This window comes from Psammomys obesus, unplaced genomic scaffold (genome assembly GCF_907164565.1).
Source record: "Psammomys obesus unplaced genomic scaffold, mPsaObe1.curated_primary_1811, whole genome shotgun sequence".
Lineage (NCBI taxonomy): Eukaryota > Metazoa > Chordata > Mammalia > Rodentia > Muridae > Psammomys > Psammomys obesus.
Window position 1 is genome coordinate 656,125 of NW_026596353.1, and position 17,843 is coordinate 673,967.

At 37.8% G+C, this 17,843-nt stretch overlaps 1 protein-coding gene across 3 annotated transcripts in view; it reads right to left on the reverse strand.

Annotated features, from left to right (window-relative positions):
• Ube2g1 (ubiquitin conjugating enzyme E2 G1) overlaps nt 1-17,843 on the reverse strand; it is a 56,909-nt gene that overhangs the window by 4,587 nt on the left and 34,479 nt on the right. For all 3 annotated transcript variants that reach the window (XM_055597316.1, XM_055597317.1, XM_055597318.1), the window contains 4 exons: nt 16,850-16,952; nt 10,087-10,184; nt 6,410-6,588; nt 4,883-5,006 (listed from right to left, as the gene is read on the reverse strand). In XM_055597316.1, coding sequence (XP_055453291.1) covers nt 4,920-5,006; nt 6,410-6,588; nt 10,087-10,184; nt 16,850-16,952 — 467 coding nt within the window. In that variant the 3' untranslated portion in view covers nt 4,883-4,919. The remainder of the gene's footprint in view (nt 1-4,882; nt 5,007-6,409; nt 6,589-10,086; nt 10,185-16,849; nt 16,953-17,843) is intronic.

Consider the following 17,843-nt stretch of genomic DNA (forward strand, 5'->3'; position numbering starts at 1 on the left):
GACCACATGTCTCAGCTGCTTTTCTATGTAAGATACTATGACCAAGTCAACTTAGATATGAAGGAGTTTATTAGTGGCTTACAGTTTCAGAGGGCGAGTCTATGACCATCATTGTAGGGAACATGGCCGCAGGCAGACAGGCATGGCACTGAGACAGCTGAGAGCTTACATCCTGATCCACAAGTAGGTGGTGAGAGAGAGAGAGCTAACTAGGGATGCAGGGGCTTTTGAAACCTCAAAACCCTCCGCCAGTGATGCACACACACACCTCCTCCAATAAGGCAACATCTCCTACTCTTTTCCAAAGAGTTCCTCCAACTAGGAACCAAGCATTCAATCCTAACAGTGGTGGTGGGGTTATTCTCATTTAAAACACAACAATTATTCCCTAAAACCTACATCTAATGCCAAGAACAATTTTGGGTAACTGCTAGTAGAAGAAATCTCTAGAGATTCAAATAATAAAGCTTAAATAGAAAAGACAGCTCACATAAGACGTGAAGTTTAGTGAATCTTATAAAGGCAAGAGTAAAATTTATAACCATTCCTAAAGCACTACTGGACAAAGTAAAGTATAAGACAATTTGAAGATTACATATGGCTAATTCACAAACTGGGAATTCCTAGAAAAAAGTCTAAAACATACAACCATTGCTAAGTTTCTTGGCAATAGAGCTGTGCCAATCAGTTGCCCAACCTACTACTGCAAAGAATGAGATGTACCAGAAAAGAATATGTATCTTCCTCAGAGTCACATTCCACTATTTGTGACAGATATTTAAATACAAAGACATATACTAGAACTACCAAAACCCCCTTCAGTCAAATTAAGCCAAAAGAAAAGCTTCACCCCAAAAGTCTGATTTTTTTTCTAGAAAAGATAAATGTGAAAACTTAATAACCCATATATCATTTCAAGTAATGGTGCTGACCAGAAAGACATGTAACCATGTCCTAATTTATAAATCCTAGTCTCTATTGTTAAATAGTCTACCATTAAAAAAAAAAACAACAACAAACAAACAAAAAACTGCAAATATATCAAATGCACATCTTGTTTACCTCAAACAGCCTCTTCCTTATTCCTGCTTCTTTCATGGGAAGAGGAGGTAAGGGTTTACAGGTTCATGCATGGAGAAACTACAAGTTGACATCAGGTGTCTTCCTCTGTCATTCTCCAGCTTTTCCCCTCCCAAATTTTACAAATACATTATTATTATATGTGTATACATCGAGGAATGTGTACATGTGGAGGTTAGCAAAGTAGGAACTTGCAGAAAAAGGTTCCCTTCTTAAACCATGTTGGTTATGGGAATCACACTCTCATTATATTACCTTCTCCACCTTATTTTTTTGATCCAGGGTCTCTTCCTGAACCTGGAGCTCATCAATTTCACAAGGCAGGCTGGCCAATAACCTCCAAGGTGATCTTCTCATGTTCATCTCCTCAGCACCAGAATTACAAGTAAGTGCTCCAACACTTGGGTGCTAGGAATTGAAACTTAGGTATTCATGCCTGAACACAGCAAGCGCTCTATTAACTACGCTATTGCCCCGTCCCTATTCTTATTTCTTAATCTACAAATCTGAAGATTATCTTCAAGTTTACTCCTCCATTTACTACTAGAAATAGAATGATATCATTAATTTTCTATGGCTTTATACAACATTTTGAAAGGAGCTTAAAAAAAAAAAAAAAAAAAGCAGACCAATGGGTTCCCAAATTGCTGTTAAGCACAATACAGGTAGCTTCTCACTGTTCCAGTAAGTTCTACCATTCAAGTAAAACCAGTAAATAGCTACTATCCTACTGTCTCCCTCTGCTTTCTTCATGACAGGGTTTCTCTGTGTAGCCCTGGCTGTCCTGAAATTCACACTGTAGACCAGGCTGGCCTCTCACTCAAGAGATCTACCTGCCTCTGTCTCCAAAGTGCTGGGATTGAAGGTGTGTACCACCATGTGTGGCTCCACTTCTCTTTAAAAACAAACAAACAAAATGAATACACACAAGCAAGCACTCATGCATGCACATGCACATGTGAATAGATGGGAAGATTAAGTTGTGCTTCTGAGACGTAGCTATGTGGCTAACTATCCTACACACTCTAGCTGCTGGGTAATACATTTCATTAATTATAACTTATCAGTTCTACTGAGATGACTTTGTGGTGCTAAAGCTTGTATGTCTCTCTGAAGACATGCGCTACAGCTTTTCCACCTTCTACAACTAAACCATAGGACATGTGTTTTCAAATTGACTTGCTTTTTTCTCCCCTAACTATATTGCAAATAAAATAAAAATCTATTTGTCAGTATTCCCAGTACACTCTTTCGCCAAATCTGCACAAGTAGTTGGATTTCTCAGACATTAATTTTTGTCAGCTTTGCAATTCTGACTAAAAATGCAGTTTAAGAAGCTAGGTAAAGTGGTGTACCGCTGTACTCTCAACCCTTGGGAGCCTAAGGTAGAAGAAACCTTAGGTCAGATTGGATCAGAAAGAAGAAACAAATGGGACAAAAAGAAGAGAAATAAGGAATTGCAAAGGAAGGGAAAAGAAGAGAGAAGAAAAGAATCAATGAGACAAGGAGGAGCTTTGTGCTGGAAATGTAGTTCAGTGATGCAACATGCCGCAGAAGACCTTGAGGTCAACCTTGGCACTGTTCTTCCAGCTTTTAGCATCTAAGGGCTGGGATTACAGGCATGAATGTATCACCACACTTACCACTCATTTCAGTTTTTAATCACCTCAACATTTAATTCAAATGACAAATGAGATCAACTCATCTATATTATGTCCTTGTATATGTCAGATGGGGTCCTTCATCTTTGACTCTGTACTAGGTATAAGATACTTGTGGCTAGAAATTATACAAGAGAGAAAATTTACCCCATTGGCCCCTAGATAAAAAAGACCAGCTAAAAGAAAAATAAAATAAAAAAGAAAGATGTTCAATGGTGTTAGGAATATAATATGATTTTGATGTTTCTGAGAATGTCTCAGGTATTCCCTGCTGGCCTTAAATATGCTACATAGCCAAAGGTAACCTTGAACTTCTGGTCCTCTTGTTAGTGACAGAAACAAAACCATGTACAACAACACCTGGTTTTATGTGGGGCTGTAGATCTGTGATAGTTTTTGTCAACTTGTTATAAATGAGAGTAGCAGTTCTCAACCTGGGGTCAAACAACCCTTTCACAGGGGTCACATATCAGACACAATTCATTAGCAGCAAAATTATAGTTATGAAGTAGCAACAAAAATTATTTTATGGCTGGGTGTCACCACAAATGAACTGCATATTAAAGGATGGCAGCATCAGGACAGTTAAGAATCACTGTGCTAGAGTCACTGGGGAAAACAGAACATCAATTAAGGTTGCCCTGGACTCACTTTGCAGACCCGGTTGGCCTCAAACTCAGAGATCCATCCACCTGTCTCTGCCTCGCAGAGGGCTAGGATTACAGGATTATGCCACCAAGCATTACCATTAAAGTTATCTCCTTGGTTTTGAGACAGGGTTTCTCTGTGTAGCCTTGGCTGTCCTAGACTCACTCAAGAGATCTGCCTGCCTCTGCATTCCCAAGTGCTGGGATAACAGGTGTGTGCCACTGTGCCCAGCTGAGGCATTTTTTGATTAATGGTTGATAAGGCCCAGCCCAATGTGGATGATGGTACATCTTGGCATGTAGTCATAGGTTATGTAAGAAAGCAGGCTGAGCCAATTATTGTGAGCAAGGAGCAACCAGCATTTCTAATTGTTTCTGCTTTTAGTTCCTGCCTCCAGATTCCTACCCTGACTTCCTTCTATGATAGATTATAACTTGTAAGCTGAAATAAAGCCTTTTCTAGCTGTGTTTTTGTTGTTGTTTGTCAACAGAAGCTATAGAGTTATTTGGTAAGAGAAACCTCAATTGGAAAAATGCTTCCATTAGATTGCAAGGAAACAGGTCTGTAGGGCTTTTTCTTGATTAATGATTGATGTGGTGGAGTCAGAGAGGGAGGTGGTGCACATGGGGCCTCAACTTGTATTAAAGAAAAAAAAAGCAGGCTGAGCAAACTACAAGGAGAAAGTCAGTGAGCAATTTTTACATGGCCTCTGCTGCAATTCCTGCTTCCAAGTTCTCTACCTTGAATTTCTGCCCTGACTTCCCTCAGTGATGGATTGTACCCTTAGAGTTTGAGAATGGATTCAGCCTTTTCCATCCCAAGTTGGGTTTGGTCACAGTGCTTTAATCACAATAGACACTCTAATTAAGACATTTACCATGTTGGCATTTTATCACAGCAACAAAAAAAGCTAACAAGAATAGACTGATTTCAAGGCTTCACAAATACTAGGAAAGCTCAACTGGGCTCATTCTTAGCTCTAGGATCTTTCTTTGTTTTGTGTTTTTTTTTTTTTTTTAACTACAAAAACGGGGGGGCACCATATATAATATTCAATAGGATACAAAATACTTCAGCACCCAACAGTAGAAAAAAAATGTAAAAAGAGTGAAAATAAGACTATTAGCATAAAACTATTTTAATACAGAACATCTAGTTAAAAACACTTGAGTAGGCTGGGGAGTGATGGGGTGTGCCTTTAATCCTAGCACTCAGGAAGCAGAGGCAGGCCAATCTCTGTGAGTTCAAGGCCAGGCTGACCTAAAGAGCAAGTCCACGAGAGCCAGGGCTACACACCAAGAAACACTGACTCAAAAACCAAAAAACCATGTAATTATACAATAGCTTTGAGAAGCAGCAAACTTCAGTATGTAAAACTGGAGGAATAAAATGAAGCCAATAAATACAAGTCAAATAGATAAATCAAATGATCTTCAAAAATTAGCATTTGACCACAAAAGACAAAAGAGCTGTACGGTTTTAAATGAACTTACCCTGAAATAAGTGAAGTTACTAGCTATTGAATAAATATCACTCAAAAGCAGTTTCTTGGCTTTTTCTTACACAGCGGGCAACTTTCCTTTTAAATTCTCCATTTCTGTCTTCCCTCCATTCTTTCTGTAGATAGAAAAAAATAAAACCAAATTATTTTATGTAAACCTATTATAATCAAAACTTATTTTAATTTTAAATGTTATCCTTTTATAACTGCAGTCCTAAAATAGTATAGTAGAGTTGTAGCTCAGCAGTCACATGCTTGCCTCGCTTATGCAAGGACCCGGGTTTAAATCAATCCCAAACACTCCACAATTCCTTCAAGGCACAGTATTTTCACATAGAAATAAAGGTCAGGCACTAAGCTAGTATGTATGAGGACTTAGGTTCAATCCCCAACACCACTCCCATCCCCAACAAAGTTGATGAGTTAGAAGAACAAGCTTTCATAAAGTACTAGGCTGGAAACTACAAATAGAAAGCTCTTATGCTAACTGTAACTACTGAAAAAAATTCTCTTAAAAAAGAAAGGGGTGGGAAGTGAAATGGCTAAGTAGTTAAATTGAAAATTGTGATTTTTTTTTTCCCAAGGTATTTCACTTAAAAGTGTTTATGTGCATGACACCTATTTTTTTTTTTTTTTTTTTAATTGACTACTGAGCTTGATGACGTGAGTTAGTGATCAGAGACACCCATGCTAGGAGACAATCTACTCCCAAAAGTTGTCCTTTGCCCTCTAAAGAGCCTGAGTAATGTGCCTAGCCCAAACAAGCAGAAATCAATCACAAAATAGATGTCACACAAACACACTTTTAAGTGAAAGACCTTTAAAAAGTCATAATTTTCAATTATAAATAAAACATTAAAATTAGAAAATTAGTTTCTCCCTCTACTGTAAACAATTAGAAACCAATCAACATGAAGGTTGTCTCCTAAGTAAGACAACTGAGGTGCACCATATGGAGGTGCTGAGAACCGTAAGGCAGAAGTAGAAGCAATGGTGGTCACACCACCATCCTGGGATGGCACCATACCAGCATGAACAACAGCAAACTTCAATTATGACAAAACCTGTTTTTATCAAACAAGTAGACACTAGGAAATGTTCACAAAATCATAGATCGTATTTCTTTTTTATAATAACATTTAAAGACAGCAGAGACGAAAGTAATTTTTATTTCTCATTCTTTCAAAGCAAAAAAAGTCCTCAAACCAAGAAAAACCACATATACTGTTACAATTAGATGTCATCATTCAATCGTTAAATTATTTTATATACTAATAAAATAGATATTGTTCTCACTACAAACACTAGTGAGGTAATGCAAAATCAACTAGTTCAAATTAGCTATTCCATAATATCTATATATTTCATTATACATGATAAATTTTTACTTGTATGAAAATATGGACACAAGAAGATACACATATGTAAGTTAAAATTAAACTTCAAGTTGAGTGTTTTTGAGAGAACGAAAGGATGAAGGATGGAAGCAGCAGCTGTCAGGCAAACAAACAAACCTTACCGCAGCATCTACATTCGCGGGTGAGTCTCCATTAGGATCCGCCAGCATAGAAATGACACTAATCATGATGGTTTCCACAGTATGGATAGGCAACCAGCGCTCCTCTGGCTTCTCATAACCATATTTATCCTCCCCAGGTTCATGAAGAATAGAAATGCAAACATCACCATTTTTATCAACTGTAAAATTATAGAATAAGAATGGTTTAGATTTGGTTATACATAATCTATTACAAATGTGATACTTATCTATACAGTGTATGTATAAAACATTACTTACATGTAGATTTCCCAAATGTAATTTACTAACTCTTAAGAATTCTACAGATTTTACCAAATGCACAGGAGCCACCTCAAAAAAACCAAATAGGAATATAAGCTATATTTAACTATATTTACATTCTTTAAAATTACAGCTGATTGCAGACCTCTACTGCTGCCCTGACTCAAAAGATATACCTTCCTTCTCTCTTCTACTTCTCCATCCCTTTATTCCCAGAATTTACAGCTAGCCTGTCCTAGTCTATTGTTTTCCTCTCAAATTCTAATAAGATGGCCCTCAAAGTTCAGTAAGTAAAAATTTTAAATGGGGGGTGGGAGCGCTACTGATAGACACACACACTGGAGAGATGTCTCAGTAGTTAGGAGCATTGTCTGCTCTTGCAGAGGACCTGATGTGATTCCCAGCACCCACACAGCAGATCACAAACTACAGTCTCAGGGAATCTGACATACTCCTTTGTCTTCTTTGGACACAAGGCATACATATGATGTATAGACATACATGTAAGGCAAAACATCTATAAATTAAAGGGCTAGAGAGATGTCTCAGTGACTAAGAACACTGGTCATTCTTGCAGAGGACCTAAGTTCAATTCCTAACACCCACATAGCAATCCACAACCATCTGTAACTCCAGTTTGAGGGTCCATGGTATACACACACATACATGCAGGCAGAACATTTATTTAAAAAAAAAAAAAAAATCAATCTTTAATATAAAATTTTTATTTAAATTAATAATATATTTCTTTAAAATAAATAGCCAAGCATGGTAACACACACCTTTAATCCTACCACTCGAGAGGCAGAGGCAGGGAGAGCTCTACAAGTTAAGAGGCCAACCTGGTCTCCAGGGATGGGGGTGGGGTCGGGGGAGTTGTCGGATAGCCAGGGCTACACAGAAAAATCCTGTCTCAAAAAACAAAACCATCACTAATCTAGACTCCTAAATCATTTTAGATTTTAATTTAAATCTTTAGAATTTTAAAATTTTTTACTTTCTTACATCACTTAAAAGAATTAAAACATATTTAAGATTTGCATTGAAGAGTTTCATTTTTATTGTAATATTTATACAGGATAAAATTAGAATTTCTACCATTTCTCAGATAAGAATTAAAAATAACAATGAGCAGGGCATAGTGGCACAGGCAGGTGAAATCTCTTGAGTTCAAGGCCAGCCTGTTGAGTTCCAGGACAGCCAGAGACACACAAAGAAAGAAAGAAACCTTGCTTGGTGGGGCGGGGCGGGGGGGGGGGGGGGGGGGGGGGAGACGAGACAGGACACACACACACACACACACACACACACACAGAAATCACAATCAATTATAGCCATCATTTATCTTCCTCAACTCACACTGCATATACAAACAAACTCCTCACTTTCACCAAATCTTCAGTATCTAGAAGTGCCCCCATTCTCACTATTTTAATTACTGAAGTATCTCATAGAATCAGAATCAAACATTTTCTGTTCTTTTAAATGTGTCTTCTTTCAGTTATCATGTCTTAAAGGTTCATATATTAAATGTTGGTAGGATGCATTCTAGGTGGAGATCATATTTTCATGACTAAAATTAGATTCATGCCAAATCACACCTTTAAAGAAGTATGTCATTTATATATCCATCAGAAATACATACTAGCACCAACATGGCTGTCTTACTCAGGGATAAGGTTCTTCCATGCTGATAGTTTAAATTCTAGTAATCTCTGATTTATTAACTTTTCCAAATGTATGTTGGATGACAACTATGCTCTCTGTGAGATGTTTATCATTAACTCTATAGCTAGCTGTACACTTAATATTTATACTTATTTTGCCAGAATGCTTTATTTCCCCCATATGTTTTGTCTGTTTCTTCCTTTCATCTCAATGTCTTTTAGAAATGACTTTAATCCTAATACTAAATCTACTTGAAATCCTTTATGAGGCCTGGTCATAGTGGTATACACCTTTAATCCCAGCATACTACAAGGCAAAAACAGGAGGATTTCTGAGTTTAAGGTCAGCCTGGTCTACATATGTAATTTCAGGGCAGCCAAAGTCACAAAGTGATAACCTGTCTCAAAAAAAAAAAAAAAAAAGGAATACATCTAAGCTACACAAACTATTCTTTGCCATGTAGTTAAATTCATTTCTTAAATTATTGTTACTATATGTGTGAACATGTGTAGACACCGAAGGATAACTTAGTAGAATGGTATCTCCACCTCTGTATGTGCTCTCCTACAGCTCAGATTACCAGGCTTACACGGCAACAATTTTTACTCACTGCACAATCTCACCGGTATCCTCATAACTTTAACACCCACCATACTATTCAACTATCTGAGGCACACAATCTAATTGATTATACATTTTCTCAGTCATACAACCAAATCACACTCAATTTTAGAAACTTTCATCAGCCCAAAAAAGAAATCTTGTACAATCAATATTGACCCTTCTTCTCTCCTCCAAAATCTCCAGCAGTTCTAAGTAACTATGAATATGCTTTGAGTCTTCAGAATTGCATATTCTAGACATTTCATATAAATGGAATTACTAAATGATCACCTCCATTTCTTCAAAAAAGTATTTATTACATATGAATATGCTTCTGTGACTGTGCATGTGAAGACAGATTCCAAAGGCATCAGGTTTCATGTCTTTTGTTATCAAATCATACCAAACACTTCATTTCTTTTATTTTTACCAAACAGTGTTACATTACATGTACATGCAGATTTTGTTTTTATGTTCAACTGATAAGACACTGTATTATTGCTACTATTTAGAGAACATGAATGAATAATGCTGCTATCAAATAAGATTTTGGGATATACCTTTAGAATTTTCTTTGCTTTGTACCTAGAATTTTTACAGGTTTGAATCACCATACCCAGTTTATGCAATGTTGGGGATCAAATTCAAGGCTTTGTACATGCTAAATAAGCACTTCACCAATTGACCTATATTCCCAACCCAGAGAGAGGGTATCTCTATGTAGCCTTGGCTGTCCTGGATACATTTTGTAAATCTGGCTGGCCTCAAACACAAGAGATCCACCTGCCTTTGCTTCCCTGAGTGTTGGGATTACAAGCATGTACACTGTGCCTGTCCAAAAAAGTTTTTTTAGTGTAGTAATGGCTCCTGCCTGTGACCCAAGCACTTGGCAACCTAAGACGGGGAGATTACCAAAAGTTCAAGGCCAGCATGATCTAAATAGTGAGGTACTAACCTGCCAATCCTCATCTCCAAAAAAGCAGAAAACCAAGAAAAAAGAATTCTTCATATTTATCTCTTTAGAGTCTAGTATAAGACCGTATGCACAAAAAAACTTAGATGGTTATGAAATCTTTAGTGACAAATCATATTTGCAAATGTAAAAATAAAACTTAAAAGCTTACCATTTGGGTGCCAAATCTCTGTAATGAATTTCATTTTAGGAGGCCGGAGGGGATAATCTTTTGGGAAAGTGAGATGAGCCTTAAAAACACCACCTTCACTGAAAAAGAAAAAAGAAAAACAAGTCATGCATTTAAGTTATTCTTTACAAGCACACAGACAAATAAAAGGATACAGGAGATAAAACAGTTTAATAAGCCAACATAAATACTGCTTCAGTAAACTCTCAGGTGGTTAACAAAAATAGAAAGGAAGGGAGGGAGGGAGAAAGGGAGGAAGGAAGAAAGAAAGGAAGAAGAGAGGAAGGGAGGGAGTGATGGAAGGGAGGAGAGGAGAGGAGAGGAGAGGAGAGGAGAGGAGAGGAGAGGAGAGGAGAGGAGAGAAAGAGGAACAAACCCTTGGAAATGGAGGCGTCCATATCAGATCACTGGTGATATGCTGCAAGTAGTTACTTTTAGAGGTAAGTATTTTATATTAGAGTAGAAAATAAGTGGTCAAGTAGACAGGCAAATGAACACAGACAGATGAATGGACAGAGAATTTGGGGAAGCTACAAATCCAGAAAATAGCCAAGAATATTTGTAAAAGCCATTAGAATAGCTTCCACAAAGTCCCTGCACCGCATCTCCTCTCTTAGGTCACTTAATTCTGGTTGATTTAATTCATTCAAAAGCTTCTCAATAGCTGACTGGAAGTCTCATGCTAAAAAGTTTGCCAACACTCCTCTAAATTATAATAGTGTTACCCTAAAATTTTAAAGCACATTTTTCTATTTTTCTAAAAGATCCCAAAACAACAATGCTCATTCTCAGATGCTTTCTTTTTATGAGCTCACTTATCCTCTACTTACTGCGCAGAGTCTACCTGCTCCTCTCTCACTCCACCTTACCCCCAAAATAGAATTTACTTAGTGGCAGCCAATCTGTGGGTGTACAAACTCTGGGAGCCAAATTAGCACAGAGGAATGCAAAATTCATAGGGTAAAATAACAAAGTAGATAAAATGTATTTACTATTGTTCAAACAGAAAATGATGTGACTTTGGTGAGGAAAAGAATGTTAAAGTATCAGTAAATTCAAAATCTCTCGAAATACCCGAAGTATTATTACAATTAGCATAGTGTTAAAAAGGTACATAACCAACTGTTGAACATTTGAAAAACCAAAGTCATGTTTCTGCCACAAAACCTCCTCCTTCTTCTTTTTTTTAATATTAAATCACAAAACTCTTAAGTGGATAAAGTACATGCCTGTAATCTAACAACCAGAAAGGGTGAGACAGGAGGCCTGTTGAATTTAAAATAACTCAGACTACATATCAAAACCCATTTTCAATTTTTAAAGCTCTATTCTGGGGCTGAGTCTGTCAGTGGTCCAGCACTTGCCTAGGGACCTTGGTTCTGCTTCCTTTCTAAGCATTATACACACAAGAAAAATTATTTGGAGGAAGGGGTCTGGGTCAAGATAGGTTTCTCTGTGTAGCCCTGGCTGTTCTGGAACTCAATCTTTAGAGCAGGCCAGTCTCAAACTCAGGGATCTGCCTGTCTCTGCCTCCCCAGTACTGGGATTAGCATGCCTGGCTAATTATCTGTTATCTTTGACAACACTGGAAAAATTCAATATTGAATACAGAGGTAATAAACTTACGCTGCGTGGAGATGGGTAAAATGACTAAACAAATACTCAGTACAGTAACTATCATCTCCCCCTCCCCCAGCCAGACAAGCTTTCTCTGAGTAACAGCCCTGGCAACTATTGGTCTCAAAGTAGTACTTAAACTACACAGACAGTAATAGTGTGGAGTGCCCTCTAGTAACTAAATGAAGGTTAGTGGTATCATCACAAAACAGCACAACATATTTTTACAGAATTTTTGCATAGTAGTTTTTCTGAGCTAACACCTCAGGCCATTACTCAGTGGTGAACTGAGATTTAAATATCACCTAAACCCATGCTAACTTATTTTCCTTTTATTTTAAGATTTACTTGTATATATAAGCACTCTATTTGCACATGCGCCTATATGACAGGAGAAGACATCAGATCTCATTACAGATGGTTGGGAGCCACCATGTGGAACTCAGAATCTCTGGATGAGTAGCCAGTGCTCTCAACTGATGAGCCATCTCTCCAGACAGCTAACTTAATTCTCAATCCCTCCATCTTCCTCACACTACTGAAACAACTACAAGACCACTTCCTTAGACTTAAGTCAATAAGCCACTTTTTAAGAAATTAAAAAGCTGGGCAGTGGTGGTGGACACCTTTAATCCCAGCACTCTGGAGGTAAAGGCAGGTAGATCTCGAGTTCAAGGTCAGCCTGGACTACAGATTAAGTCCAAGCCAGGCTGGTCTACAAAGCTAATTCCAAGACAGCCAGGGTTACACAGAGAAAAGCCCCGTCTCAAAAAACAAAACAAATACAAAACAAAACTAAAAGTTTAAATAAAATATTCTATAAAGCATTTAATTAGAATTAGCAGCCCTGTAAACATCATTTAAGTCTATCTGCTTTTTCTTGAGCTATTTTACTTTTCTAAGCATGCTTTCCTTAACACAGTAGTTCTCAACCTTCCGAATGTTGAAACTCTTTAATGCATTTCATGTTGTGATGACTTCCAACCATAAAATTATTTTTGCTGCTGGTTTTTTAACTGTAAATTTGCTACTATTATAAATCAATATAAATACGCTATGCAGGATATCTGGTATGTGACATATGTGAAAGAATCATTCAACAACTGCAAGGGTTCATGACTCACAGGTTGAGAACCACTGCCTTAACTCTCAGGTCTTTTCCCCAACATTTTAGGTTTCCTTTCTCTAAGTTTTTCCCTACTATGTGGTTGTCTGTCTGCCACATTACTGACCTCTATGCCAGCTTAAATGGCATGGCCTTTTTCCTTCTCTTCTCCATTCTCCTCTACTAAGAAGCTGCTAAGATTTACAGTTTGCCTGATCTAAGGTTTTCCTTTCAAACTGATAAAATTGTCCTAGTGTATACCTCCCCAAAAAATAACATTTAAAAAAAAAATCCATTTACAGAGTCCTTTCTTTAACCTTTGTCCTGGCAACTTTCTAACTACTTTCTCAGGACCTGTGCTTTCTTCTTTAAACATAGGCTACAGATTTCAGAAAACCACTGTGTACATGAAGTGGCCAGTGTCTACAGTTAACAAGTCCAAAGTTGCCACAAATGTGTCTACTAGTCACATACCCCCACACACATATGTACACATAATTAAAAATTATAAAAACAAGCCAGGCAGTGGAGGTGCACACTCTGCATTCAGGAAGCAGAGGCAGTAGAATTTCTGAGTTTGAGGCCAGCTTGGTCTATAGATTGAATCAAGGCTGCACAAAGGTTTGTCTCAAAAACAAAACAAAACAAACAAACAAATTAAAAAAACCCTAATGAATGAATAAAGAATAAAGACAAATTCCTGGGCTGGGACACAGACAGACAGAGAGGGGGAGAGGGAGGGGAAGGGAAGAGAAGCAGAGGGAGAAGAAAGTGGGGGCTGGGAGGGAAGAGAACAACGAAATGGGGTATGTTATTAAAAAGAATGGCCTGTTAACAAAATGGCCTTACAAACTAGACTTTGTTTTGAGACAGGGTCTAACTTTAAGCCCTGCTGCCTACTGCTGGGATTAAAGCTTACACCACATGCTCAAGCAGTTATCTTTAAAAAATCCAAAAGTATGTGTGGTGCCTTCACTGACCAGCTAGCTAATAACAACATGCCACAAATGCATGAAAGGATAAAAAATTCAGTGAGCTCGTAAGAATTGCAGATTAGGCTTAGATTTCTAAACAATGGTCCTTAAGAACTTGATTTAGGATGACGTCTCTCTCTATTTTATAGCTATACTAAGAGTAAATAGATTACTACCATCAAAATGTTCCTATGTGTCCCCTTGAAGCACTGTGTCTGGAGAAAAAAAAACAACAACACTATTTTAAACTCAGAAGAATAAACATGAAAAACAGACAAGAACTGTGCTTGGTTCATAGAACAGGTTACTTATATAGTATGGTTTGTAGAATTTAAAAAATTTAGCTCAAGCCAGCACTCATGGAGGCAGAGGCAGGTGGATTGCTGTGAGTTCAAGACTAGCCTGTTCTACAAAGCAAGTCCAAGACAGCCAGGGTTACACAGAGAAACCCTATCTCAAAAGAGGAAAAGAAAAAGAAAAGAAATTTACCTCAAATAACAATGTTTCTGAGGGTGTATTTCCAAACTGGTTTCTAAGGACTACTCACAGCAGCTACCTAAGAATTCTAATACCATGACATGAACAAATTCACTTAAATAAACTTGTAAAACTGATGAATATAAATATACTTCAGAGAAACAGATGAGCAACAATTATGATTGCTAATAGCTGTAAGCATGAACCAGCCTTTCCTCAGTACATAAAATACACAAGTACACGTTGACTTTTTCTCTTTCCACCTTGTTTTTGAGGCAGCATCTCTCTCATTTCTGCTATAATGCCTACTACTACTTCTCAAAGCTAACTGCGTGATTCTCCTGTCTCTACTTCCCATCTTCCAAAAAACAGGGATTAAACACAGGCCACTACATTAAACATTCTTTAAATCTGTTCTGGGGACTGTCATCACATTTATATGTTGCAGGATATTTGATCACATTGTAAACCCTGAGATTCTGTACTGGAAAAAAACCTCTTTCTAATTGTGGTGTGGCTCAGCCCCAGTATACACCAAGAGCTTTCTGTAAACAGGATTAAATAAAGTCAAGAGGACAAGCAAGCAACCAGTTGACAGGAAGTGAACATAGAATGAGAGGAAATCAGGAGGACGGATAGAGACACAGAAAGTAGAAAGGAGGGACCTTCAGTCTGAAGGGTTTTCAAGACAGTGTGGTGGAGAAGGGGTGCTTTTTCCTTCTGGGAAGAAAGGTCAACTGGGTGCTTTCTCTGCCTCTCTGAGCTAGTAGGCTTTCTCCCCAGCATCTGGCTCCTGAGTCTTTATTGGTAAAAATCAAATGTTTGGGATTTTGTTTAAAAATACTTCTACACAAACATTTACCAACTCAGTCATCTTGACCTGCCCGTTATTTTCCAAATACACTTTTACCAGCTGTAGGTGGAAAAAAACTGCTTGTGCACGGAGGGTGGGGTGGGGGGTACAACATGGAAGTGCAGCCCCTAAGAACTGCAGATCTGGACATCTAGGTCTGTCCTTAACACTGCTTAGCGACAGAACTTGAAAACACCACCTCATTTCCCTTGTTTTCAACAACTTGCAGTTAGTACGTTATTTTATGTTCTAAGTCTAAGTCTTATAAACTATAGAAAAGCAACCAATACTTCTTATTAGGGTCAGAATACCTCCCCCCCCCCCCAATATATTCTGTGGAGACCAGGTAACAAAATTACTAAAACAGACTTTGAAAGTTCCCTTCAAGTCTTCTTAAGACACAGACATACAGATTATGTTCTACGCAAAAATCTCAGATGTCTCAACAGTTAAGAGCATTGGGTGTTCTTCCAGAGGCCCTAGGTTCAATTCTCAGTACCCACATGGTGGGTAGGTCACAGCCATCTGTAACTCTAGTTCTAAAGGTTCCAAGCTATCTTCTGGCCTCTTTAGGTACTAAGCACATGCATGCATGCAAAACACTCACATACAGAGAAAATAATTAATTGATTGAGTTAATTAAATAAAAAAAAACTCTTTAAAAAAAAAACTCCCCCAAAATCTGCAGTCTTGCTCTTTAATAAATAGTAAGGCATTAAGAACAGTAAATTTAGTCAGGTGTGGTGGCACACACCTGTAATTCCAGTGCTCAGGAAGGCAGAACAGGAAGATCCCTTTGAGTTTGAGGCCAGCCTGGTCTACAGAATGAGTTCCATGACAGCCAATGCTACACAGAGAAAACTTGTTTCAAAAACAAAAACAAAAAACAAACAAACAAAAAAACTTATGGTGTTTCCTTTGGGGTCAAGGCATAGTAGGCACAAGAGAAGGAAAAACATTTCAGTAAGAATTTTTCTTCTTTGGCTGGAGCAATGTCTCTGCAATTAAGAGCCTCTAAAGGACTAGGGTTTTGTTCTCAGCACCCAATCAAGTGGCTCCTAACAACCGGTTACTCCAGCTCCAGGAAATCCAACATCTATGTCCTCCTAGAACATCTTCATACACATGAACATAATCCCACACAAGTCAGATAATCAAAGATGACAATTTTTTCTTCTCCAATCTTGAGAAATCAATCTTCTATATTTCTAGAATAAAGTTATTTACAGCCAAGCAGCACTGCTACATGTTTTAATCCCACTCTCAGGAGGCAAAGGCAGGGAGATCTCTGAGTTTGAAGCCCACCTGGTCTATAGAGTGAGTTCCAGGAGAGCCAGGGCTACAAAGAAAAACCCTGTCTTGAAAATGGATGGATAGATGGGTAAGTAAATAAATAAATAAATAAACAAGTGCATGGATGAATAAATAAATGGATAGATAAATAAATAAATAGATTTTATTTGCATATGGCCTTACTAGTTTTCATAACAGATTTACTCCACCACCAAGAAAGTATATTTCTGAACCTGTATTTTTAAAACACCTTTTAGACATTAGAGCTTCAAGCATAACACAAAGGCTCTACACATGATCAACTTGAAGACAAATGATATCAGATATAACAATTTTGCCTGCTCCTTTAAAAAAAATTTTCTATTTTCAAAGTTAAGTTTTAGTTGAAGGAGTAACTATTGGTTACTCCAGTTCCAGTATACTTACTAAAGTGTATCAGGAGGGCCAATAATAAGGACTTCCCATCGATAGAGATCATTATCATCTATTAACCCTGCTGAAAAGCCTTCCACTGGGTTTTTGTTGAGTTCTGTGGAAAAAGAAAATTTCAATCAAAACTTTAAAACAGTTTTTTTTCCAACAAGTAACTTATGTAACTTGTGAATACATAAATCATAACCTATGAAAAGTATTAAAATGCTGCCTTATGACCACAACATTTCCATACTACAATGAAGCCAGGGGTACAGCAAACTATCCACATGGAATTGTTCTGTCTTCCTACATCCACCCTAGGACCCAACCAAGCTCTTAGCTTTCTAGATAAATTTTCACAGAGCCTATTAAGATGGAAATAAGGCCGGGTCACCACAGAGTAAAATTTTAGTTCAAAGAAAACCAAAAGTCAGATCAAATCAGGAAAGGCAATATTTTGCTATAGCCTTTAGGACAATTCCTTTATAAACAACCAAAGGTAACTTTGCATTGGAATTGCTAAGTTTTATCAACTCTTTCTTACATTAACATCTGGCAATTTGCCACGATGCATTTAGGTATAAAAAATCTCCAGGTGGAGTTCCTGTGTGGACCATAAAGTCTCTGAACTAGAAAAGAGAAGAGGCTCCATCTCTTCTGCTTATGTCTCCACAGCTTTCACCAGCAACAGCTTTCTAAGAATAGCTGCTGGCTATGAAATGGCAATAGCATCCTGAGACTGTTCTAAACAGTGCTCTAGCATGGAAAGTGAAAATAAGAATAGAGTAAGCTAAGGAAAAAGGGCAACAAAGGATCATCAAAGAACAGGTGAGGAGTATGAAGAGTTTACAGAGATGGAGCTTAATAAAATAAGGACTTAGGCCAGGTATGGTTGCACACGGCTTTGATCCCACAATCTTAGGTCTACCTGAGAGTCCAGGACAACTAGAGCTCTGTTACACACACACACACACACACACACACACACACACACACACACACACAC